The sequence below is a fragment of the Aethalodelphis obliquidens genome, unplaced genomic scaffold, assembly GCF_003676395.1.
Source record: "Aethalodelphis obliquidens isolate GAN/ISIS:26980383/991018 unplaced genomic scaffold, ASM367639v1 scaffold18, whole genome shotgun sequence".
Classification (NCBI taxonomy): Eukaryota; Metazoa; Chordata; class Mammalia; order Artiodactyla; family Delphinidae; genus Aethalodelphis; species Aethalodelphis obliquidens.
Window position 1 is genome coordinate 554,340 of NW_020837962.1, and position 26,916 is coordinate 581,255.

Genomic DNA, 26,916 nt, shown 5'->3' on the forward strand with positions numbered 1-26,916 from the left:
GGGCTGCACCTGCATAACCTAATCACCTCCCAAAGGTCTCACCTCCTAATACCATCACACTGGGGATTAGTTTCAACATGAATTTGGGTGGTGGTGAGGGGGTGGGGGTGGGGGAGACCCAAACATTCAGTCTATTACAAGGACCCAGAGCTGATTTCTCCTCTCCCCTAAGGCACACCAAGGCGACAGCATTTAAAAGGAAAGGAAACCGTGGTGCGGAGACCCCAGAGACGGAGACCCTCCTACAGCAACAAGGGGGCAAGAGGGGCCCACTGCTGAGGGCCATCTGGCAGGTGGGCCGCTCCACCTTCCTCCTGGGGACCCTCAGCCTCATCATCAGTGATGTCTTCAGGTTCACGGTGCCCAAGCTCCTCAGGTGGGTCCAGGCCTTGGGTGCCTCGCTGAGGCTGGTGGTCCCTTTAACGGTGTCCGTCCAGGGCCAGGAGGGCTGAAGGTCCCCTGGAGAAGGAGAAGAAGCCCTCCTTCTGCCTCCGCCTAGACCTCTGGTGCTCAGGGCACTGAGGGTGGGTGAAAAGGATACTCAGGAAGGACCAATTAAACGAGAAAGTGAGTGATCTTGGGGAGGAGGGAAAACGAGTGAATTCTAGCCTGACTGTATCAGTTTGCTTTTGCTATACAACAAAGCCCCTCAAAAGTGAGGGGCTTAAAGCCACTTCTTTAGCTCATGATCCTGTGGGTCAGCAAATTCAAGCTGGGTTCAGCTGGGTGATTCTTCTTTTCTTGGCTGGGTTCACTCATCTGTCTGCAGTCACCTGTGGGGCTGGCTGGTCCAAGACAGTCCCAGCTGGGACATCTTGTCTCTGCTCTGGTGGTCTCTCATCCTCAAAAGGTTGATTCCAGCCTGTTCACAGGGCCATTTGGCAGGGTTCCAAGACAAAGCAAAAGTTGCATTTTCTCCTGAGGCCAAAGCTGGTTGCACAGCCAGCCCAGACTCAAGAGGTGGCGCATTAGGGCTGCCATAACAAAGTACTACAAACTGGGTGACCTAAACAACAGAAATTTTTTTCTGGTGCTTATCTTTTCTACTGTTCTTTCTTTCTTTTCTTTTTCTTATTGAAGTACAGTTGATTTACAATGTTGTGTTAGTTTCAGGTGTACAGCAAAACGATTCAGTTATATTGTAAATATATTCTTTTTCAGGTTCTTTTCCCTTACAGCTTATTACAAAATATTGAGTATAGTTCCCTGTGCTATACAGTAGGTCTTGTTGGTTATCTATTTTGTAATAGTAGTGTATATATGTTAATCCCAAACTCCTAATTTATCCCCACCCCTTTTCCCTTTGGTAACCATGAGCTTCTCTTCTATGTCTATGGGTCTATTTCTGTTTTGTATATAAGTTCATTTGTATCATTTTTTTTAGATTCCACGTATAAGTGACATCATATGATATTTGTCTTTCTCTGACTTACTTCACTTAGTATGATAATCTCTAGGTCCATCCATGTTGCTGCAAATGGCACTATTTTATTCTTTTTATGGCTGAGTAATATTCCATTGTATATCTATACCACATCTTCTTTATCCATTCAGTGGACATTTAGGTTGCTTCCATGTCTTGGCTATTATTGTAAATAAAGCTGCAGTAAACACTGGGATGCACATTTCCTTTCAAATTAGAGTTTCTCTGGTCCTCCAGACCTGACCAGGCTTAGGCAGAGGCAATAGCCATGGGTGCCCTTTCTCACCAGCCTCTTCCTGGAGTTTATTGGTGACCCCAAGACCCCGGCCTGGAAGGGCTATCTTCTCGCCGTGCTGATGTTCCTCTCCGCCTGCCTGCAAACACTGTTCGAGCAGCAGCACATGTACAGACTCAAGGTGCTACAGATGAGGCTGCGAATGGCCATCACGGGCCTGGTGTACAGAAAGGTGAGCCCCAGGGGAGTGGTGTGGCCTTTCCTCTCTCTCCATCCTGTCCTAATTTACAGACAAGTGTTCCAGCCAAGAAGAGGAATGTTCCTGAACCGTTACTGTCATCAGTGCCTAAAACCACACTCATTCATCACGTTACTCATAGTTGCTCACACTACACCCTCACCTTCTTGGCTATTTCTATAAGGCCTTGCATGATCTGACCCTGGGACCTCTTCTATCTGATTACATCACACACTTCCTTCACACTTCTTTCACTTTCCTCCAGCCCCACAGGTCTTCTTTCAGTTCCTCAAGCACGCCAAACAATCTCCCACCTCAGGGCCTTTGCACTTGCTGTTCCCACTGCCTGGGCACCCTTTCCACAACTCTTCATGTAGTGAACACTCACCCCCCTGAGGATAAAGGGCTAACCTACAGGCTGTGTGGAAACTGGATAAAGGTGGACTGTCAGCTATTTTACCAGGTAACACTGCTTACAGTGAAAATGACCCCTGACCCACTGGTAAATTGCATCTGGGCTGGAAGTTCTGCCAATGAACTATGATACCCGGAGGTAAGCCATAGCATTGGGCTTCTCTCTGTGCAGTGATTCTTGTCCCCTTGGGGGACCTTGGAACCGAAACCCATGAGGCTGCTGCTCTAAGAGACGTTGGCCCCTCTGGGGTCTGGAGCATCTGAGCAAGGGCAACCCAGTCCTGTGTAAGCCCCTTTCTCTCACACCTGAGCTGTCACTTGGGAAAGAAGGCACTTGGGAAAGAAGGGGGCAAAGGGATCAGCTCCTGGATGGCCATGTGAGTGGCTCCTGAGTTTCAGGCCACATCCCCCTGAGCATACTGGAGCTGGTATGGCCTGTCCAGTCTTGGGAGTCCACACATGGAGCTGAGGCTGCAGGAAGATGACTTGAAGCCTTTGCTCTTCCTGTCCCCACCCTTGGGGCAGCCGCCTTCATCACCTGATGAGGCCATACCCCTCCACTCTGCCCTCTGGGCTGCTTCTGTTTTAACTGTGTCTTCCTATTTTCTGTATCTGGTGCTTTGACATCTGGGGTCTTGCTGACCCTGGAGGGACTGCCCCTCTGTCCCTCCCAGGGTCAGCCAGTTCCCAGAGATGCTAAGTGACTCATCTGAAAGCATCTCTTTCACATGCAAGCCAACCAATCCAGAGCTCACACCCCAACTGCCTCCTTTTTGGGCCCTAACACTCTAGGCCACTATCCCCTGCCCTAATCGCCCCAGGGCAGGGTACCAGACAATGAGGCCCAGCTCCTATGCCCAGAGCCTGGTGGAATTATTCAAACTAGCCAATCCTAAGCCTGCTTACCCTGCCTGAGCTTCCCATGAAAACCACAACAAGCTCTTGCCTGTGGTCCCCCCAACCCTGCAGCATCCTGGTGCTTCCCCAAGTGGCCCCCTCATAGCGTGGGGTGCCCCCTCCTCTTGAGATCTGTGAGTATAATAAACCCTCTTGTCAAGGGCAGTCTTCTCTGATCTGTGGGCTTGCCATGCCTGAATAATGATAAAACCTATATTTTAAAACACTTCTTCATGGCACTCATCATAATTACTATTAAAGGATGAACTATGTAAATCTTTATTTAATTTTGTTCCCCAGCTCAAACTCCACTCCGAAGAGAGCAAGTGCCCTGCCTCTGTTGATCACAGTACTCACCTCAGAGTGAGGCCCTACAGAGCAGGTGCTCAGTAAAGATTTGAAGATTTTTTTTTCAGAATTTCTACACTCAATCATTTCCAGCTCACCACTTCACCCCCTCACTTCTTCCCTGACACACTCAGCAGAGAGAGGATTGCAAGTAGCACGTAGCATTCAACAGTCTGGAAGGGGTCCACTGTGACCCCAGAGTTAGGGCAAATTTGGGGCTGCCAGAAAACCAGCTTGGTGTCTGAGAGGCACACTGAATGCCTGCAGGGGTCAGTCTAACACCCTGTCTAGCCCATGTCGTGCCTCTGTCATCCTGGATTCCAATCCTGGCCCAGCCACTTAGGAGCCCTCTGGCTTTGGGCAAATTGGTCAATTTCTTTGTGCCTCAGTTTCCTTAGCTGTGAAATGGGGTTAATAATTCTGCATCTCACTGATTCTAGTCTCACTTTTTTTTCTCTTTTCAACTTCTGAAATCAAGATGTTTTAATTTAGTTGGCATTGATCTTTTTCCCATAGTGATACAAAAATAGAGAGTACTTTATCCACAGTGTTTTGGATTGAATGAAATATGGCAGTACCGGCTCCATACTGTTGTCTGATGTGCCCCATCATGGGAAATGGTGAAACTGTTAGTTTATTTAGCACAGTGCCTAGGATCTAGTGCTCAGCAGATGACCACCATTATCAGCATGAATCCAAGGTTTTTATGTAGTATGCTATTAATTGTTATTAGTCCAGTGCTTTAGGGGTTTCAGGGTATTTTCATTTTTGTCTTCTCCCCGGAGTCTCACAATGGGAAGTTAGCTGAGGAGATTTTATTAGCCCACTTTACAGATGAGTGAACTGAGGCTCAGATGGTAAAGAAATCTGCCTCAGCCAGCAGGGGCAGCACAGCTTAGACCCCGGCCTGCTGGGTGGCTGTTCTCTTGCTCAGTCCAAGCCGTGGGCCTCCCTCCCTCCTGGGCCCTTCCTCCCTCCGTGGGTCTCCCTGCCTCCATGGGCCTCCCTAACTGCCCCTCACCCACTCCTTCCCTCCTTCCTGACTCAGGTCTCCACCTTCTGCCCCTCCCAGGTCCTGGCTCTGTCTAGCAGCTCCAGAAAGGCCAGCGCAGTGGGGGACGTGGTCAACCTGGTGTCTGTGGACGTGCAGCGGCTGACGGAGAGCATCACCTACCTCAACGGGCTGTGGCTGCCGCTCATCTGGATCATCATCTGCTTTCTCTACCTCTGGCAGGTGTGCTGGGGCAGAGGGAGCTGGGATTTGAGTTGAATCCTCCCCCACCCTTCCTCGCCTCCTTCTTAATCCTATCTCCACCTGCACCCTGCGGGCTGACGTAATGGGCAAAGTCTTAGACGAGGATGACCTTCACTTCACCTCGGGCAGGATGCTCACCTCTTGGGGCCTCAGTTTCCTTGTCTATATGATGATGATGGTGATGACATTGGCACTTTTTGGGTGTGATATCGGGGTACCAAGTGGGCGGATTAGGCATGTTTTGAAGTTACCAGTAATGGTAGGGCATCATCACCACCACCACTACCAACAACAAAAAAAATGGAAAGAAAATTTAGGGGAAAGAATTTACTACTTGGTTTTCAAAGAGCATAAAGTAGCCAACCAGGCAAAAAAAAATCAGAACTTTTTCTAACTTTCTTACGTCTGTTTTGTGGTGCAGGATTTTCTTTTTAATTAAAATCACAGACTTTGTAGTGGGACTGCCTGGGTTCGAATCCTGCTTTCACCACTTGCTAGTTGTAAAACCTCCCGGTAAGTAACTTAGCCTCTCGGTGCCTCATTTCCTCATCGGCAAAGTGAGGATTATAATTAACCGAAGTGCCCCAGCCCTTGAGTTGCTGAGGAATTAAATGAGCTAATACCTGTGAAGCACTTAGATAGCATCTGGGACACAGCTATACCCTATAGGTGTTTAATTGTCTTGTTGGTTATGCATGGGGATGGGGCAGTTCATTTGAAGATCTTCTTCAGCTCTGCTCCATGTGGGCTGGTTCCAGGCTCACAGACTTTTCTGTAAAGGAGAAGATTGTAGATATTTTAGACGTTAGGGGCCATAGGGTCTCTCTCAAAACTATTTAACTCTGCCCTTCTAGTGCGCAAGCAGCCACAGACAATACTAATCAAACAGGCCTGGTGGTGTTCCAATAAAATTACTTATGGACACTGAAGTTTGAATTTCATGTAATTAACACATATCATGAAATCATCATCGTTTGATTTACTTCATTCACTTTAAAATGTAAGACCGATTACCAATCTTTGTATGGCTTGAGGTCGGCATATAAACAGGAGAGATCTGGCCCATGTGCTGTGTTTCACAGGCCCCTGGGTGGGTGTATCAACAGCATATTGATTGTGAGTGAGTGTGGAATGCTCCAGAATATCAGCTGTGTGTTATCATCATTATTGTACCTCTGCTACTGCTCCAGTGCCCCCACCATAAGGGCTTGGGGCCTGGACACTTTTTGACTTGCTACCTTGCAGTCTAGGACCTAGCATACAGAGGGTGCTCGGTAAGTGCATAAATGTTAGCTGTTATTATTAGAGAGAAAGGGAGGAAGGACACTGGGGAAAATGCAGGGCAGTTAAGCAGGCCGATGGGTGACTCAAGTGAAACTGCAGACAACACACCCATCACTTTCCCTGACCCTTGGCAGGTGGTCCTAACATCAGAAAGTAACCATGAGGCCCTGGTAAAGGGGGAGGGGTAGGAATTGGGGTTGCTACAGTTAGCATTTGTAGCATTTTTGCCAGAGAGAGTTTATTTAACCTTCTGTTCACATTCCTTTGAATACTCTCCCAGCCCTGGCTGTAGGCAGGTGTTTGCCTTCTGGGCATCTCTCCATTTGGCCATTGGGAGGCGCAATAGCTGTGTAAATGAAACACTGGCTCGCTAGGGCGTCAAGATTAGAAAGTAAACATTCTTAGGGGCTGAGAGGGGAAAATGAGGCCCACAGACTGAAGAGGGGGGTGGGGCTTGTCTAGAGAATGGACCCAAATGACCTCAGGAGGAATCTCAAATCATAGCCACTTAAAAATCATTTACCCTACTCGCCACCTCCACATTTTCCAGATAGAGAAACAAACGAGGGAGGGAAGATAACTGTCCCAAGTCACAAAGCTGGGGGGTAGGGCTGCCAGACAAAATACAGGACGTCCAGTTAAAGATGAATTTCAGATAAACAGAAGAATTTCTTATCATAAATATATCCCAAACATGACATGGGATATACTTATACTAAAAACTTATTTGCTGTTTATCTGAAATTCAAATTTCACTGGGCAGGCCGTTAAATATATTTATTTGCTAAATCTGGCAACCCTTGTCAGGGGATAATCATTGATTGTATGACACCAGCATTCACTACTGGCAGTGGGAACAGCTCCATTTCCATTTAATGTGAGAAACTGCAGCTTAGGGAGGGTCAGTAACTTGCCCAAGGCCACACCAGTATGTGTAAAGTCAGGACTTGAACCCAGATCCTGATTCCAGAGTCTGTCTTCACGTTCTAGCCAGGCGCCGCCCTTGCCCTGCCCATCTAGGTGCATGACTCGTCTTGACTATGACCCCGTCCCCACTCCATTGTGTGAGGTGCATCATTTCCCCCTCTCTCCCCTCCCTAATGAAGATGGACTCCATCTTCCACAGGTATTTCCTTCTAAGGAGCCCATGAGTCCTGGTCTCTAAGACCTGGTGGCTGCACTCATTGGACTCTCTGACACCTCCCTGCCTTAGGGCCCAAGTCTGAGCCTCCCTCCACCCCTGTACTGACAGCTGGGCTTCTGGAATTGTCTCGTGACATCCTGCCCTTTGTCTCCAGCTTCTAGGACCCTCTGCCCTCACCGCCATCGCCGTCTTCCTGAGCCTTCTCCCTCTGAATTTCTTCATCACCAAGAAGAGGAACCACCATCAGGTTTGGCATTTGGAAGAAGGGACACTCCAGGCAGGAAGGGGGCAGGAAGCCTGCAGGTCCTGGGCCCTGCACTGGTGCATGGCAGTGGGGAGGAGAGAGGTGTGGGGTGGGCGTGGTGGCGGCTTGCGGCGGTTGCAGAGAAGGAAAATCCCGGACTTGCCCCGTCCCCTCTTCTCTTCTTCCCTCTGGTCCCAGGAAGAGCAAATGAGAAAGAAGGACTCTCGGGCACGGCTCACCAGCTGCATCCTCAGGAACGTGAGGACGGTCAAGTACCACGGCTGGGAGGGAGCCTTTCTGGACAGAGTCCTGAGCATCCGGGCCCAGGAGCTGGGCGCCTTGAGGACCTCCAGCCTCCTCTTCTCTGTGTCTCTGGTGTCCTTCCAAGTGTCCACGTTTCTGGTGATGTCACTCTGGTCTCCCTGCAGAGCATGGACTGGGGGAGGGAGTGCTGGATGTGGGGATAAGGGCTCCCCATATAGGATCACAGGGGCACTGACCTGCTGGTCATCATATCATCATCATCATATCGACGACACCTGGAACCAAAACACCACCAACCCCTGGAACAGAACCACCCCCTAGTGACATCCGAACTACAAATGCCACCAGGACCTAGAGCCCTCCGTGGCTGTTGATACCTGCAACTTCAGAGTCATCTTCCCAGAGAGTCTAGAGTCACAAGTTCCACCCATGTCTAGAACCACACAAATGCCACCAAGATGGAAAACTGTGGTGTCCCCCAAAGCCTGGAACCAAGAGTTTCTGATTCTTAGAACAGGGGTCACATGCACGCAACTCCTTTCATCAGTAGAAGAATTTGGGGGGAGATCTGGGTGGAGGGGAACCCATTCCCACATGGCAGGTGTGGCCACAAGGACCCCTTGAGATACCACAGCTGGCCTGCCTTTCCTGGCCACGTTTAGCAGCTCAATGTCACCTCCTGTGTCTCCCACCCAGGTGGCACTGGTTGTGTTTGCTGTCCATACTCTGGTGGCCGAGGAGAATGCCATGGACGCTGAGAAGGCCTTCGTGACCCTCACGGTTCTCAACATTCTCAACAAGGCCCAGGCTTTCCTGCCTTTCTCCATCCACTCCGTTGTCCAGGTGAGGTGGCAGGGAGGGGAGGCCGTCTTGGAGGAGCCGTGTAGGGGTGTAGCAGGCTGTGCCGGGGCAAGGAAATGAAGCAGGGAAAGGGACGGGAGGGCACAGGGAACAGCGGGAAGATGCCAGCAAACATCCTCAAAATAGGCAGCCTCACCTTTCCAGCAATTCCACATGCAAGAATTCAGTCCGGTTCCCTTTTTATACAAAGCAATTTCACTTCATTTCTCTTCCTCTACTGTCTGCACTCACACCGTGTGATGAAAATGAGAAAAGTGGTCCAGCTGAGCCGTCCCTATTTAACTATCCTTTCATCACGGAAGATGGGGTTGGGGCTGGGAGTGGAGAGGGTGCCTCCAGGTGGACAAAGTTTGCAATCATTCCTGATGACGGCCAACTGGAAAAGCCACCATCCTCTTCCCGGGTCTGGTCTGCAGAATGGAAGCAAGGAGGTGGGAGGTCACCACTACCTCATTGTGCCAACCTCACGTGCATCGTTTTCCGTGACCCAGAAAGCTTTGTGTTGGTGCCTTGCAAATGTGTAGGACTCGGTAGTCCGGAAGCTTTCCCACCATCTTGAGGCACCCAACGCCCGAGTTCTTTTTTTGCCCTTATGGCACAGTTGACCTAGGGCTTTGGTTTTTCCAGGCCCGGGTGTCCTTTGACCGTCTGGCTGCCTTCCTCTGCCTGGAAGAAATTGACCCTGAGGCCGTGGACTCAAGGTCCTGCAGACGTGGTGAGAGCTGAGTTCAGCAGGAAGGGGGTGGGAGGGATGAAGGAACCAGCAGGGCTCCTCCTTCCCACAGATGGAATGCCAGGCCCAGCTGAGGGGCTGCTGGCGTGTGCTGGCATGTGCAGACCAGGCCATCGGCCGTGTGACTAGGAAACAGATGTCATGTAAGGGCTCTCCCCTTGTACCTAAGAAAGCATCAAGCTGCTTACCTAGAAATCACCCACATGGTGATTAGAAATATATCCTGTGACATTGTGCCTGAATCCAAACTCTGGCTCCAGCACTGACCCCAACATGGGAGACCTTGGCCAGTTATTAATCTCTCTGAGTCTCAGTGTTCCCATCTGCAAAATGGACATGATGATCATCACAGCACCTCTGCATAGGATTGTTGTGAGGGTTAAATGAGTCCTTTGAAGCATTGCAGTTAGAGCAGGGCCCTGCACAAAGTCAGCATGCAGTGCATTTTAGTTAGAATTATTATTAGGAGAAAACCCCACAGAAGTCAGCAAAGAGGCCTCTAAGTAACCCAAAATTGCTGTTTCTGAGGCTCCTCACGGCTCTGGGCACGTTTTCAGCCGGGCAAAGCTTTGTTCAGCCAAAGCAGTGCGATGTGGGCATTCAGAGGTGGGCTGTGCCTTCAAATCCCAGGTCTGCCTCGCCCAGCTGTGTGGCCCTGGGCAGTAACTCCCCCCTGCTGGCTCCGTTCCCCACTGTGTCACCCCACCTCCACCAGGATCACCCTGAGGGCCACCAAAAGATAGCAGGTGCCCGGTCTCAGGAGCTGCCCAATAAATAGCTTAGGGTCCGCGATGTCGTGCCTTTATCCCCACAGGAGGGCCCCACGGACCCTGGACCAGAGACCCCTAAGGGTTATTTGAGTCATGACTTTGACACATCTGGCCACCTGCCTGCGGCCAGAGCCTCATACCGCACCCCCCCCCAGTCTCAGTCCCTGCTGTTCCCCCAAAGGTGTGTGACAGTGAGATGAACACAGACACCGACAGCTAATGCTGACCAAGTGTTTACCACGAGCCAGCACATTCAAAGTGCTTAACTTAGTGGAGACCCCCTCGCTCCTCACCCAGCACTATGGGGTGGGTACCTCTACGACCCACCCATTTTACAGATGGGGAAATGGAGAAGCATCCCCACACCCCAGACCATTAAGAAAGGACAAGACCCCAGAGTAGGGTAGCCAGATTCACAAAGAAAAACATAGGACTCCCAGCTAAATTTGAATTTCGCATACTCAGAAAATAGGTTTTTTTAGTCTTAGTAGCTCCCACGCAATATGTGGCGGCATAATTATCCTAAAAAAGTACTCATTGTTTATTCAAAATTCAGATGTAACTGGACGTCCTGCATTTTGTCTGCAAACCTCCCCTAGAGACCATCCAGTCCAGGGGGTGTCAACGGGTGTCAACCGCTCGTTAGATGTAAGATTCTCAGACCCCACCCCCATGGAGATTCTCATTTATTGGTTTGGGCTGAGCCATGGAGAGCTTTGTGTTTTAAAAAATCTTTCCAGGTGATTCTAAATGTGTATTCTGTGTCCAAAACCACTAAATCTGGTTCCTCCCTCATTATATAGATAAAACATCTGAGACCCAGGGACATAGGGAGACCATATGTTCCTGGTTACATCTGTGGTCCCAGTGGAATTAATAACACTCCCTTCACTCTCCAGAGTCCCGGATCAGGTGATAAATTGTATCAGAAACCCACTAACCTTTTCTATGAAGGACCCAATTGTACATATTTTAGGCTTTCCAAGGCCCTTTGTTCTCTGTTGTAACTGCTCACCTTTGCCTTTGTAGTGTGAAAGCAGCCATAGCACTACATAAATGAATGATCATGGCTGTGTTCCAATAAAACTTTATAAAAATAGGCAGTAGACAGGATCTGGCCCCTGGGCCATGGTTTGCCGACCCGAGTTGTATAACCATCCGGCAGGGAGAGAATATGACCACCACAGGGTCACACACAAGCCAGTGAGTGGAGGGACAGTTTGTTTAGTGGAAGAGATTTCCTGTTGCCTGGGGGTCTCTTAGAGGAGGGGCCAGCCGGGAGCATCTCTTATAACTGGTCTTTAATGCCTTGCAGCCACTGGAGAGGATTACATCAGAATACAGGAAGGCACCTTCGCTTGGTCCCAGGAAAGCCCTCCCTGCCTGCACAGGTACAGGTGGTTTCCCTGGTAACAACCTTCCTGTTGCCGTTGACGAAGTGGGGGAGGATGGGAAAGCTGGGAAAGGGAGAGCTCCTGCCCACGGAGGGGGAACAGGGCATCTGAGCCTTGCCCAACAGGGAGGAGATGGCTCTCTGGTCCCCAGGCTAGTCACGATGATGCCAAGGGAGGCCTGGCCAAGAACAGCCCCAAGGCCCGGCCCAGTCAGCTGTGGGCGCTTCTGTGCCTCCTGTGTCAGACTGGTCATTGTCACCTCCAGCCCCCAACTATTTGGCTGGGTCTCTGTGGCAGAAAACCCCTGCCAACCCCAAAACTCCCTGTGAAGGGAAAGAAAACACCCAGGGCCGTATTTGTGTTTCTTGTCATTTGCTCATTTCATTGTATTTATTGAGCACTTGCTATGTGCCAGGCCTTGTTCTAGGAACTGGGAATAGAGTGAAGAAGACAGATAAGAACCCTGTGCTCTTGGGGCTGATGTTCTGATCGGGGGTGGGGGGGTGCACAAATGAGAAATCAGGGTTGGGAGGCAGAGCACGATGTCAAAGGAGGGGTGTGTGCGGTGAGGGAAGGCTTGGTATTTAAACAGAGGTCAAATGAGGGGAAGGAATGAGCCTTGCACGTGTCTGGGAGAGGAGCTTTCTAAGCAGTGGGAACAGCAAGTGCAAAGGTCCTGAGGCAGGAGTATGCCTGGACCCAGGATTCTCCAGCTCAGCACTGCTGATGTTCAGGGCTGGATAGTTCTTTGTCATGGGGGCTGTCCTGTGCACTGTAGCATGATTAGCAGAACCCCCAGTATCTACCCACTAGATTCCAGCAGCAGCCACACCAGGTATAACAACTGAAAGTGTCTCTAGACATTGCTATGTGACACCTGCAGGGCACAATCCCCCCAGGTGTGTTTGGGAAGCAGGAAGTCAGCATGGCTGCAGCAATGGGATGCTGGGTGTCCTTCATGATTGTTAGGACCACAGCTTTTACCCTGAGTGAAACAGGAACCGCCGGGGGCTTCAGCGGGGGAGTGTCATGAGCCGGCTTGGGTTTGAACAGGTCCCTTGGGCACCTGCATGGAGGACACACTGCATGACACAGAAAGGGGCGGGGAGGGAGGGCAGAAGCAGGAAGAGTGGTGAGGAGCTTGTGGCAATGACCTGGGCAAGAGGAGATGCTGGTTAAACCTCCTGCCCAATAAACCCTGTGGGAGTGCGGGTACATGTTTACACACGGGTGTACATGCGTGCATGCAGATGTGTGTATGCACGGGCATGTGTGAGAGCATGTTTGTGTGTGTGCATGGATTGTGTATATGTTGTGTGCATATGTCTGTGTGTACACACATATGGTGTGCATATGTGCACTTGTGTGAGGGTGTGTATCTGTGTGTGCAGTCTGTGTATGTAGTATATGTGTGCACAGACACATGGGCCCTATGTGTGCCTGCATGCATCATCTTTGTACATGCATGCATGCATGGTGTAGTGAGTGTGCACATACACATGTGCATGCATGTATGTGGGCACATGTATGATCACATGCAGAATGGCTGCTCGCATAGCCAGACAGGGATCGGGAGAGGGAAGGATGGCCCCCAGACATCCTCTCAGCGGCCCCCCCACCCCAGGTGTGTCATCAGCAGCCGAGGCTGGCTCTGTCTGGGGTTCACTAATTCTGCGCAGACTCGGGCTGAATCCTACCCAGGGACACGTCACCCCTTCTGTGTTGCCAGGATCAACCTTACGGTGCCCCAGGGCTGCCTGCTGGCTGTCGTCGGTCCAGTGGGGGCAGGAAAGTCCTCCCTGCTCTCCGCCCTCCTTGGGGAGCTGTCAAAGGTGGAGGGGTCCGTGAGCATCAAGGTGAGGCTGCACCCCTGCCTGTCTGCTGGAATGTCCCCGTCTCTGCTCCTCCGTTCCCCGTCTCACAGCTAAGCTCCATGCCGCCTTCCACCACCATCAAGAGCCTAGCTCCCACCGTTCCTCCTCCGTCCCCATCAGCCTCCTTGTGTTTTAGGGTCCGGTGGCTTACGTGCCGCAGGAGGCCTGGGTCCAGAACATGTCCGTGGTAGACAACGTGTGCTTCGGGCAGGAGCTGGACCTGCCGTGGCTGGAGAGGGTCCTAGAGGCCTGTGCCCTGTGGCCAGACGTGGGCAGCTTCCCTGCAGGAGTCCACACCCAAACTGGGGAGCAGGTGAGGGTCTCAGGGCCTTCTTGGGCCAGGGAGGCATGGCGGCTGAGGGTCATTTGCCACCCTGACCTGTGGGTTGGTGTGGTGGGAGGGTCACTGGGGTGGGGGCAGGGAGGTAGGGGAGAAAAGGGGCCCAGCTCAGAGCCAAGCACATAGCAGGTACTCAATAAATAGTTATTAATGAGTGAATGGTTGAAAATAGAGACCGAGGAGAGGCTGGGAGACATGGCAGGGCTTGGTGGTGAGGGGCTTTCCAACAACTGGGAATGAGGTGATCCAGGCTCCTGCCTTGCCTCTCTGGGTGACACTGGTCAAACTGCTTCTCCTCTCTGGACCTCACCAAAGGATCTGGGCAGAGATGTCCAATAAACAGGATGTATGCATCCGGAGCTGTGGGTTGGGCAGGGATTGGCAACTTATGACCCACAGGTCGAATCTGGCCCACCATCTGGGTTTGTAAATAAAGTTTTATTGGGACCCAGCCATGCACATTCATTTACCTGTGGTCCATGGCTGCTCTTGCACGATAAGGGCAGAGATGAGCAGTTGTGACAGAGACCAGGGCAGTGGGGGTGGGGTGGGGTGCCCACAAAGCTTTAAGTAGTTACTTTCTGGTCCTTTACAGAAACACTTCCTGACCCCCAGATTAGGGAATTGAGAGTGGAATAGTGGAAGTTGTGTCACATCCTAAACCAAACGTGATTTCCTGTTACCTCCTCCCCCGAAGCTCGCCCCATCCTGGGTGGTGGAAGTTCCATCCTTTCAGAGCTCAGATCCAAAACACTGGTGTCCTCCTCGATTCCTCTCTTTTTCTTACATCCACATCTAATTCATCAGCAAATCCTGTTGGATCCACCTTTGAGGCAGATCCAGAATGTTCCAGTCCCCACATCAGCTCTCCCACATTGCTGCAGGAGCCCCTGGCTGCCCTCCTTGTTTCTGTCCTCACCCCTAACAGGCTAATCCCAGTGCAGCAGCCAAAGGGATTCTTTTCAGATCTGTCAGTTCATGTCCTTTGTCTGCTCAGAACCCTCCAGGTCTCCCCGTCCCCTCAGAGTCATAGCCACAGTGCTGACCATCACTGACAAGGCGCACCCCCACGATCTGACCCCAGTTATCTCCGACTTCATCTCCCATCATGCTCCCTCTTTCCTGCTTCTCTCCAGCCACATGGATCTCCATGATGTTCCTGGAACACCCAAAGTATGCTCCTACCTCAGGGCCTTTGCACCTGCTGTTCTCTCTGCTTGTAAAGCTGTTTCTCAGGAGTTCACATGGTTCATCCCGTCAAGTCTCTTAGTGGAGAGTAGCTTTCCCTGACCACCTTACCCAGCACAGCAACCCTGCTCATGCCAGTACACCCTACACCCTTCCCCTGCTCTATTATTCTTCATGGTGTATAACACCATCTGATAGGTGATAACATTTTATGTGTTTGTTTATTGATTATCTCTATCCCACCCCACCCTCATTAGAGTGAAGGATCCATGAAAGCAGGGATGAGGTTTTGTTCATTGCTGTGTCCCCAGAGCCTAGAACACTGCTGGGTACATAATAGCCATGCAGTAAATGTGAGTGGAATGAATGAACAAGTGAAAGAACAAAAGGAAGGAAGAGAGGAAGGGAGGAAGGAAATGGAAGAAAAAAGAAAAGAAAAGAAGGAAGGAAGGAAATAAGAACATAAGGACTGAAAAGCTACCACTGGATTAGGCAACAGGGGAGTGACCAGTGTCCTTGAGGAAGGCTGCATCAGTGGAGAAATGGGAACAGAAGCCAGACTCAAGTGGAGGGAGCAGTGGGTGCAGGAAGCTTGTCTGGAAAGGGGAGAAGCCAGGCAGGGTGGAAGCTGGGGGGGGGGGGTGTTGGCTTGAGAGCAAGTGTTTCAAGCTGGAGGTGGCCCTAGAGGACAGGCACCATGAGCCACAGCTCACTTTGATGAGCAGACCTGGCCCCTGTCACACCAGCTTCACCCAGCAGGCATAGACGCAGGTCCCTGTCTCTCTCTTATGGCCACAGGGCATGAATCTCTCTGGGGGCCAGAAGCAGCGGCTGAGCCTGGCCCGGGCTGTGTACAGGAAGGCTGCTGTGTACCTGCTGGATGACCCCCTGGCAGCCCTGGACGCCCATGTCGGCCAGCATGTCTTCAAACAGGTCATTGGGCCTGATGGGCTGCTCCAGGGAACGGTAAGTTTGGGAAAATGTCTCAGAGGGCATAGAGCAAAGGCAGAGAAAGTCCTAACCCAAGTCTGCTTACCACCATTCTCCATGAATCCAGTGTTCCTCTTTGTAATGGTCAGCTTTTGCTGTGACAGTGCTGCATAACAAACAACCCCCAAATGTCAGTGGCTCACAGCAGCAGTCATTTCTTTTGTTGGCTGTGCTGGGTCTTCACTGCTGCGTGGGCTTTCTCTAGTTGCAGTGAGCGGGGGCTACTCTTTGTTGCAGTGCACGGGCTTTTCATTGTGGTGGCTTCTCTTGTTGTGGAGCACAGGCTCTAGGTGCACAGGCTTCAGTAGTTATGGCACATGAGTCCTAGAGCACAGGCTCAGTAGTTGTGGCACATGGGCTTTGTTGCTCCGTGGCATGTGGGATCTTCCCAGACCAGGGATCAAACCTGTGTCTCCTGCATTGGCAGGCATATTCTTAACCACTGTGCCACCAGGGAAGTCCGAGCAGTCATTTCTTGCTTCTGGGTCTGTGGTTAAACTACCACAGCTCTGCCTCCGGTCACTGGCCACGTTCAGTTGAACTCCGTGTCTTCTGGTTTCGAGACAGGTTGAAGGAGTCCCTGTATTTCACTGTTGGGACATGCTATTTTTGAGAAAAAGGGCAGGAGCACAAGAAGGAGAGCTTTCCCCACTCTGAGCCCCAGGACACTCCTGGCCCATTCCCCCAGCTCTGGAACAGTGGTCAAGCGCACGAGTGTAAATTCCATCCCTTCCTGCCCAGACACGGATTCTCGTCACCCACGCGCTCCACGTCCTGCCCCAGGCTGATTGGATCGTGGTGCTGGAAGATGGGGCCATTGCAGAGATGGGTTCCTTCCAGGAGCTTCTGCACAGGAAGGGGACCCTGGCGGGCCTTCTGGATGGAGCCAGACAGCCAGGAGATGGAGGAGAAGGAGGTACTGGCTGGGCTACTCTGTGCCTGGCTTCTGTCACCCTTGGGGAGAAGGTTCCACAGATCCCACTGGCTAGTGGAGCACTCTGGCCACACCCTCCCTGCAGGCCCAGGCCTGGAGGCAGACGCCTCTCCCACAAGGCCACCCAGCCCCCAGTAAGAGCCCGTGGCACCTTCTGTGAGCCAGGGGCTGTGCTAAGTGCTTCTATAAACATGCATTGTCTCATGTGGTCTCCACAACACCCCTGGGGGACCCCTGCAATTATGGCTGCCACTTTTCAGATGAGCAACTCAGGCCGAAGAGAGTTAAATAATTTGCCCAAGGTCACATTAGAATTTGGGTGTGTTCAACTCCAGGGTCTGTGCTTGAAACTGCTACAGAGACTGAGCAAAGAGGTCATTTGGTGCCTTGAGGCCAGAGGCCCCCAACATGCCAGCTAGGGCTTCTACTAATCCAGAAAACACAGTGCCCACTGGAAAAATGACAGTGTTCTGGAAGTGAAGTCAGTGATCCAAGCGCAGCCACAGTGAGTGATAAAGAACAGCCAGGGGCCCCTCCATTCACTCATTTAATCACCACTTAGCCCCTGTGAGGTCAGTACTGTACTTAGCTCCATTTTACAGATGAGGACTGAGGCCCAGAAGTTAAGGAACTCGTCCAAGTTTACCCGGCTCATAAGTGGCAGTGTTGGGCTTTGAACCTCCAACTGCAGGCTGTGTGCTGTCCCTGCATGACAGAGGGGGTTTCACAGCCAGGTCCCCCGTCCCAGGCTCTGCCTCCTCTGTTGAGCCCTGGCTGACCCCAGTAAAAACCCTAAGTGTTGGTTCACGGTGTCAACCTCCTGGAGCTTGAAGATGGAACCCTCCCGGCTTGGGGATGGTGGGCAGGAGGGTCCTTCCCTGGGGGAGATGACACCTGAGGTTGGGTGAGAGCTACCTGGAAAAGAACATCGCAGACACAATGGATTGCTTATGCAAGGGTATTGGGGAGACCCGAGCTTTTGGACTATGTGCAGTGTTTCCTGCTGTTTCCCAGCCCCAAGTTCATAGCCGATGCTTGATTATATTTGCCAACTGAATAAGTGAATGAATGAATAATGTTCCTGGAAGAACCCAGGGAGGATGGAGAGAGGGGGGAGGAGGCAGATCAGAGAAAATGGACGCTCAGCGAGCGGAGGCTGCACAGCCCATGGGTGTCAAAGCTGGCATCTGGACTCTGAGGTACCGACCCCCATAGAGTGACACGGCTCCCTTGACCTTGCAGAAACGGAACCCCCGGCCAGTGCCAAGGACCGCAGAGGCTCTGCTGGAGGTGGGAGGCCTGAGGGTGGACCGGAGAGGTGAGTTTGCTCTGGTGCAGAGCTTGGGGAGGGCACAAAAGCTGAGGCTGAAGCAAGGCGGCTGTGTCACCACCTGCATCTCAACCATTCTGGATTGAACATCTGCTTAAGACCCACCATGGGGCTCAGCCGTGGGATAATTCACCAGAGACTATTTGACAGTCAATTAGCCACAATGATTAAGTCCCCACATGTTCTGTTCACAGGATGACCAGTTTGCCCTCAGATGTGATGAATCCCCTAAAGTTTATCAGAGTTGTCATGGCTGGAGTGGGGCAGGGCCAGCTCCAAAGAAGGATCCACGCCATAGTTGTTAATGTCCGTGCCAGGCCCTGTCATTCATGCTCTGAAGGACACCAGCATCGCTTGGTGCTGGTGGGGGCCACCAGGAGGAGGCCTGCTGCCCCCTTTAGCCAGGCCATAGCTGGACTCCTGTGCTCTCCCTTTTTATGGAAAGTGACCTTGTGAAACAGAACAACAGACCACTGGGAACCAGAGAGTGTGAGCTTAAGTGCCAGCTGTTAGGGAACTGCAGGGGGAACCGGAGGGCCTCGGTCCCTGAGGTTGGGCCCCAGTTCCTCCCATCCCAGCTAGCCAGCCAGAGTACTCCTGGGCCACACACTGGACCGGCCCGCCGTCTTCACAGTGCACAGTATCCTAAGTAAGACCAGATAGGTAGATAATAGGTAGAGAGGTAAGTAGGTAGGTAGACAAATAGGGTGACAGACAAACAGATAGATGATGAATGGATGAATAGACAGATAGATGATAGGTAGAGTTCATAGACAGATGGATGTAGATAGATAAATATTGTATTGGAAAAACCTGCTAGTCTTCCCTCTTTCTCTCCATTACTCTCACACAACTACAACGTTCACTCTGACACCAGATGGGTGCCCCCTGCCCCCCCGCAAACCTTCACACCAAGCAATTCTCCACAACTCAGTTCTGACACTATCTGGAGATGTCAGATCCCACAGGTTAAGGGCTCAGTCCCTCAAGTCTGCTCCCTCCACTTCAGATGCCAATTGCAAGTAGTAGGTCTCCAGGGTTCCCACAACTTCTGTCCTACTTGGGGACAAAATGGGGGTTTGCATCACCCCCTCCTCGAGTTCAAGTAATTTGCCAGAACAGCTCACAGAACTCAGGGAAACACGTACATTTGGCAGTCTATTAAAGGATGTGACAAAGGAGACAGAACAGCCAGCTGAGGAGATTCACAGGACGAGGTCTGGGAGGGTCCCACATGCAGGAGCTTCTGTCCCCATGGAGCTTGGTGTATCAACCTCTGGGTATGTGGATGTGTCCACTAACCTGGAACACCCCGAATCCCGTACTGTTGGAGTTTTATGGAGGCTTCCTCGTGTGGGCATGATCCATTATTAACTCCATTTCCAGCCCCTCTTCCCTCTCTGGAGAATGCGGGTGGAGCTGAAAATTCCAAGCTTCTAGTCATGGCTTAGTCTTTCTGGTGACCAGCCCCCAACCAGGAGCCATCCAGGAGCCCACCCAGAGTCACCTCAGTAGAACAAAAGATGCTCCTAGGGCTCTTATCACTTAGGAATTTACAAGGGTTTTAGGAACTCTGTGCCAGGGATGGGGTCAAAGACCAAGTATATATTTCTTAACATAAATCACAATATCACAAAGATGGATAGGTGAATAAATAGATTGATTGATAGACAGATAGGCAGCCAGAGAGACATAGATTATCCCCATTTTACACCTGAGGAAACTGAGGCACAGAGAGAGTGTCAGCTGCCCATGGTTTCACAGTTAGCAGATGGTAATTCATATTTACGGTTGTCAGCCTACTCAGCCACAGATAAAAGGAACACTCAAGAAACCTTCAGCATCTGAATTGTGCAAAGCTGACTTCCTGCAAACCTGGACTAACAAATCTGAGAATAAACAGCAGGTGCAAAATGATTGCAGCAAAGCTTAGACCAAAATGAAAACCAGGTTCCAAAGTTGGCAAATAAGTTCATTCAATGAGATGGCGTCGGAAGAACAGGCTTGCCTGACTCTGGGGTGATAGGTGGCATCTAGCTGGGCACCACAGAGGGAGAACTGGGGCATGGCACCTAGTTGGTGCTCAGTACGTTAGTTGAATGAATGAATGAGAGAGTGGCTCAGTGGCTTCCAGTGGCCATGAGGGTTGGGCATATACACCCCACGAAGAGAGACACTGATTTGTCCTCATTTCCTCTAAATGACAGGTCCATGAAGTTAGTCCCTGAGAAGGACAGCGCCACTTCAGAGGCCCAGACAGGGGTTCCCCTAGATGATCCTGAGGGGGCAGGACAGCCAAAAGGAGAGGACAGCATGCAATATGGCAGGGTAACCACCCGCTGCTCCCTCCCCCTCTCCACATCCACTGCCGCTGCTGCCCCTGGGGACTCAGGACCTCCCAAGAGATACAGCACTTGGGGGGGACTCAGGACCTCCCAAGAGATACAGCACTTGGGGGGGGGATGGGGCTGGGGGGACGACTCACCTTTATTGAACACCTACTATGTGCCACGTAAGATTCTAGATACTTCATACTTCTTAATGCCCACAACCACCCTAAAATCAGATGGTGATAGCTCCATTGTAGAGATGAAGAAACTGGGTTCTTAAAGAGTTTAGACATTTGTGTTCTCACAGCTAGCAAGTGACCAACTTGGGACTCAAACCTAGGACAGTCTGAATCTGAAACTTGTACTACTTCTTCTCTCCTATGCTGCTCTGTCCACCCATCCCCCACCCATTCACCCACGTACCTACTCATTCATCCATCCATCCATTTACCTTTCCACCTATTCACCCATCCATCCCACTCACCCATCCATCCACCTACCCATCTACTCACTCTTCTATCCATCTCACACAACCATCCACCCATCTGCCACCCTGCCATCCATCCATCCATCCATCCATTCATCCATCCATCCGCTCATTTACGCACCCACCCTCCTACAGACCCACTCATTTATTCATCCACCCACCCACCTACCCATTTACTCACCCATTCGCCCACTCAACCATCCACCTACTCATCCATCCAGAAGACATTTGCAGAACCCCCACTGTGTGCCAGACAAAGTTTCTGCCTTGGTGGACCTTGCAGGCTAGTGGTGGGGGGCAGGGGAGAGAGTGAGAAAACAATTATGCTAATAAGCAAGGTGATATCAGGTAGTGATAAATGCTATAAACAAAATAAAGAAAGTGATGAGACAGGGACCGACCAAGGATCAGGGACCTGCTTGGATAGGATGCTCTGAGGAGTGACATTTGACATCCCTGAAGGATGCGAAGGAAGTAGCCATGGAAAGAGCAGGGGGAGGAGCATTCCAGGCAGAGGGAACAGCAGGGGCAGAGACTCTGAGGTGAGGAGCTTAGGGTGCCAGAGAAAAGAAAGGGATCCCATGAAACCAGTGGATAGTGCGTAGACGGTAAGGTGAAAGAGTGTACAAGAGGTTTAGAATTTCTTCTCAGAGCAAGAGAAAGTGCAGGGCAGGTTAGCAACAGCAAGATGTTTTCAACAGCAAGTGGATGTTTTCAGAAGTTCACTCTGGCTGCAGCTGCATGGAGAATTTCAGATTTGTAGGAACCAGACTTTAAACAAGTGGCTTAACCTCTCTGTGCCTCAGTTTCCCTATCTGTCAGGTGGGAATTATGATGAGGATGGAGACACATGCTGGTCCCATAGTAGGTGTTCAATAAATCACTCCAAACTCAGAAAGTGCCACAGCCTGTCCCCTTTAAGGCTCCCACTGCCATCTGGGAGCCATAGAGGAAGGGGGTCCTGAGGCTGGGCAGGCCTGGAGGGGAGAGGATGCTCCAGGTGGGAGGTACTGCATGGTGGTTCCATCTGCCCCACTGGCAAGTTGTGGGAGCCCCACCTGGCCTTTCCTCTCTCCCCCTGGGGTGTCTCTCTGCCCCCATCTCTCCTACGTGTGCTACAGGTGAAGGCTACCATGTACCTGACCTACCTACGAGCTGTGGGCACCCCGCTCTGCCTCCACGCACTTTTCCTCTTCCTATGCCAGCAAGTGGCCTCCTTCTGCCGTGGCTACTGGCTGAGCCTGTGGGCAGATGACCCCACCGTGGACGGACGGCAGACTCACGCAGCCCTGCGGGGCTGGGTCTTTGGGCTCCTGGGCTGCCTCCAAGGTACCCCTGCCAGCTTTCCTCACTCTCCATCCTCCAGCTCCACCCGAGGGTTTCTCAGGGCTCCTTCGCCCACACCTCCCTGGCTCACCCTGTCCTTCCTGAACATCTGTGCAAATGTCCTGGGTCCAAACACAGACCTGCATCCTTAAGATGGGGCTGGGGAAGTGGGGGACAGGGCACATCCCTACTTTTACAGAAGCCTCAGAGTCTCTTCCAGCCTCATCAGCAAAGGCAGAATCTTGGCCTCCAGATGCTGGGGCAGCTGAGCACTTAGGTGGGGCAGCAGGTCCACTGGACTCTGCCCCTCTCCCAAGCTGAGGACAGCCCCAAGTCCGACTGTTGGTGACTTCCAGCACCCCACCCCAATCCCATGCTTCTGCCACTGCCCCACCCCCATCCCCCATAGGAGGTAGAGCCCTGCATCACATCCCCACCATCATCTCCTCCCATCTTCTCTTCCTTTTTAAAAAATAGATTTATTTTTTTAGAGCAGTTTTACATTCACAGCAAAATTGAGCAGAAGGTACAGAGATTTCCCCACTCATCTATAACCTCCATCATTACCAACATCCCCCCACCAGAGTGGTACATTTGTTACAAATGAACCTATATCCACACATCCTAGTTAGCCAAAGTCTGCAGTTTTCATCAGGGTTCACTCTTGGTGTTGTACATTCCATGGGATGGACAAATGTATAATGACATATATCCACTGTTACAGTATCATACAGAATAGTTTCACTGCCCTAAAATTCTCTGTTCTCCATCTATTCATCTCTGTTTCACTGATCTCGTTGTCTATTCTTTCACCAATACCACAGAGTCTTTTTTTCCTGAGTTGTATACCATAATATTTCGTCCCAGTTTTGTTGATATAGTTGACTTACAGCACTGTGTAAGTTTAAGATGTAGAGCATAATGATTTGGCTTACATACATCATGAAATGATGACCACAGTGAGTTTAGTGAACATCCGTCATCTCATATAAATATGAAATTAAAGAAATAGAAAAAACATTTCCTTGTGATGAGAACTCTTAGGATTTACTCTCTTAACAACTTTCATACATAGCACACAGCAGTGTTTATTATATTTATCATGTTACACATTACATTCCTAGTGCTTAGTTATCTTATAACTGCAAGTTTGTACCTTTTGACGGCCTTCATCCATTTCCCCCTCCCCGCATTCCCCCGTCTCTGAGGGAACATATCCAAAAAAATATTACTAAGGCCAATGTCAAAGAGCATACTGCCTGTTTTCTTCTAAAAGTTTTATGGTTTCAGGTCTTATGTTTAAGCCTTTAATCCATTTTGAATTTATTTTTGTATATGGTATGAGAAAGTAGTCCAGTTTGATTCTTTTGCAGGTACCAGTTTGATTCTTTTGCATGTAGTGTCCATGTTTCCCAGTACCATTTATTGAAGAGGCTGTCTTTTTTTTTTTAATCCAATCCAACCTTATGTCTTTTTTTTTTTTAATTGGGGTATAGTTGTTTTACAATGTTGTGTTAGTTTCTCCTGTACAGTGAAGTAGAGTTCCCTGTGCTATACAGCAAGTTCTTATTAGTTATCTATTTTATACATATTAGTGTATATATGTCAATCCCAATCTCCCAATTCATCCCACCCCCACCCCCACCCCCGCTTTCCCCTCTTGGTGTCCATACGTTTGTTCTCTACATCTGTGTCTCTATTTCTGCCTTGCAAACACCAGTTCATCTGTACCATTTTTCTAGATTCCACATATATGTGTTAATATACGATATTTGTTTTTCTCTTTCTGACTTACTTCACTCTGTATGACAGTCTCTAGGTCCATCCATGTCTCTACAAATGACCCAGTTTCCTTCCTTTTTATGGCTGAGTAATATTGAAGAGGGTATCTTTTCCCCATTGTATATTCTTGCATATTTTTTTGTAGATTAATTGCCCATATAATGTGGGTTTATTTCTGGGCTCTCTATTCTGTTCCATTGATCTGTGTGTCTGTTTTTGTGCCAGTACCATATGGTTTTGATGACTGTAACTTCGTAATATAGTTTGAAATCAGGGAGTGTGATACCTCCAGCTTTATTCTTCTTTCTCAAAATTGTTTTGGCCATTCAGGATCTTCTGTGTTTCCATACAAATTTTAGAATTATTTTTTTCTAATTCTGTGAAAAATGCCATTGGTATTTTGATAGGGATTGCATTGAACCTGTTGATTACCTTGGGTAGTATGAGGATTTTAACAATATTAATTCTTCCAATCCATGAGTATGGTATATCTTTCCATCTGTGTCATCTTCAGTTTCTTTCAACAGTGTCTTACAGTTTTCCAAGTAAAGGTCTTTTACCTCCTTAGCTAGATTTATTCTGAGATATTTTATTCTTTTTGATGCAACTGTAAATGGGATTGTTAAATTCCTTTCTAATAGTTCACTGTTAGTGTATAGAAATGCAACATATTTCTGTATATTAAATTTGTATTCTGCAACTTTACTGAATTCATTATTGGGTTCTAGTAGTTTTTTGGTGGCATCTTTAGGATTTTCTATGTATAGTATCATGTCATCTCTAAATGGTGAGTTTTACTTCTTCCTTTCCAATTTGGACTCCTTTTATTTCTTTTTCTTGTCTAATTGCTGTGGTTAAGACTTCCAATATTATGTTGAATAAAAATGGTGATAATGGGCATCCTTGTCTTGTTCCTGACCCTAGAGTAAATGCTTTGAGCTTTTCAACACAGTGTATGATGTTAGCTGTGGGCTTGTTGTGTATGGCCTTTATTATGTTGAGGTGTATTCCCTCTGCTTTGTTGAGAATTTTTATCATAAATGGATGTTGTAGTTTGTCAAATGGTTTTTCCATACCTATTGAGATGATTGTGTGATTTTTACTCTTCAGTTTGTTAATGTGGTGTATCACATTGCTTGCTTTGTGGATATTAAACCATCTTTGCATCCCTGGGATAAATCCCACTTGATCATGGTGTATGGTCCTTTTAATGTATTGTTGAATTTGGTTTGCGAATATTTTGTTGAGAATTTTTGCATTTATGTTCACCAGTGATGTTGGCCTGTAATTTTCTTTTTTTGTTCTATCTTTGTCTGATTTTGGTATCTGGATGATGCTGGCCTTGTAGAATGATTTTGGAAGTGTTCGTTCCTCTGCAATTTTTTGAATAGTTTGATAAGGATATGTATTAACTTGTCTCTAAAGAGTCTGGACCATCTGGTTCTGGACTTTTTTTTTTTTTTATTACTTATTCAATTTCATTCCTGGTAATTGGTCTGTTCATATTTTCTATTTCTTCCTGTTCAGTCTTGGGAGGTTGTACATTTCCAGGAATTTATCCATTTCTTCTAGGTTGTCCATTTTATTGGCATATAATTGTTCATAGTCATCTATTATAATCATTTCCATTTGCATGAAATAGCTTTTTCCATCCCCTCACTTTCAATCTCTGTGTGTCTTTAGGTCTAAAATGAGTCTCTTGTAGGCAGCATACATGTGGGTCTTTTTTTATATCCACTCAGCCACTCTATGTCTTTTAATTGGAGCATTTAGTCCATTACATTTAATGTACTTACTGCCATTTTGTTCATTATTTTGGGGTTATTTTTATAGTTCTTTTCTGTTCCTTTCTTCTTCTTTTGTTCTCTTCCCATGTGATTTGATGACTACCTTTGGTGTTATTTTTGAATTTCTTTCTCTTTTTTTGTGTGTGTGTCTATTATAGGTTTTTGGTTTGTGGTTAGCATGTGGTTTAAATATAGCAATCCATATATGTGTGGGTTTTTTAAGTTGTTGATCTCTTAAGTTCGAAAGCATTTAACAACCTTGCTTTTTTTTTTCCTCTCCCTGCCACATTTACTGTTTTTGACATCATATTTTACATCTTTTTGTTTTGTATATCCCTTAACTACTTATTGTGGATATAGATGATTTTATGACTTTCATCTTTTAATCTTCCTATTCGCGTTATATGTGGTTGGTTTAGCACTTTTACTGTATATTTGCTTTTACCAATGAGATTTTTCCTTTCGTACAGTTTGTATTTCTAGTTGTGGGCTTTCCTTTTTTTGCTGGCATATAGGAAAGTGATTGAATTTTTCATACTAACCTTGCATCCTGGAATGTTGCTATAATTGCTTATTAGTTTCAGGAGTTTTTGGTCAGTTCTTTTAGATTTTCTACATAGATGATCATGTGATCTGCAAACAAATACAGCTTTATTTCTTCCTTGGAAATCTGCATACCTTTTATTTCCTTATCTTATTGCATTAACTAGGACTTCTAGCAGGGTGTTGAAGAAGAGTGGTAAGAGGGGACATTCTTGCCTTGTTCCAGATCTTACTGGGAAAGCACCAAGCTTCTCACCATTAGGTTAGCTTCTCACCATTAGGTTTTTAATAGATATTCTTTATCAAGTTGAGGAAGTTCTCGATTCCTATTTTACTGAGAGAGGTTTTGGGTTTTGTTTTGGGGGGGTTGTTTTTGTTTATTTGTTTTATCATGAATAGGTACTGGATGTTGTCTAATCTTTTTCTGCATCTATTGATATGATCAGGTGATTTTTCTTTTTTAGCCTATTGATGTGATAGATTACATTAATTGATTTTTCA

At 48.8% G+C, this 26,916-nt stretch overlaps 1 protein-coding gene across 1 annotated transcript in view; it reads left to right on the forward strand.

Moving 5' to 3' along the window:
- ABCC6 (ATP binding cassette subfamily C member 6) overlaps positions 1–26,916 on the forward strand; it is a 55,790-nt gene that overhangs the window by 13,764 nt on the left and 15,110 nt on the right. The window contains exons 8-22 of the mRNA XM_027117285.1: positions 173–376; positions 1,713–1,890; positions 4,628–4,789; positions 7,393–7,485; positions 7,681–7,884; positions 8,443–8,589; positions 9,235–9,322; positions 11,426–11,501; positions 13,234–13,360; positions 13,515–13,691; positions 15,705–15,872; positions 16,638–16,812; positions 18,073–18,148; positions 20,368–20,488; positions 22,099–22,306. Of these exons, the coding sequence (XP_026973086.1) occupies positions 173–376; positions 1,713–1,890; positions 4,628–4,789; positions 7,393–7,485; positions 7,681–7,884; positions 8,443–8,589; positions 9,235–9,322; positions 11,426–11,501; positions 13,234–13,360; positions 13,515–13,691; positions 15,705–15,872; positions 16,638–16,812; positions 18,073–18,148; positions 20,368–20,488; positions 22,099–22,306 (2,204 nt within the window). The remainder of the gene's footprint in view (positions 1–172; positions 377–1,712; positions 1,891–4,627; positions 4,790–7,392; positions 7,486–7,680; positions 7,885–8,442; positions 8,590–9,234; positions 9,323–11,425; positions 11,502–13,233; positions 13,361–13,514; positions 13,692–15,704; positions 15,873–16,637; positions 16,813–18,072; positions 18,149–20,367; positions 20,489–22,098; positions 22,307–26,916) is intronic.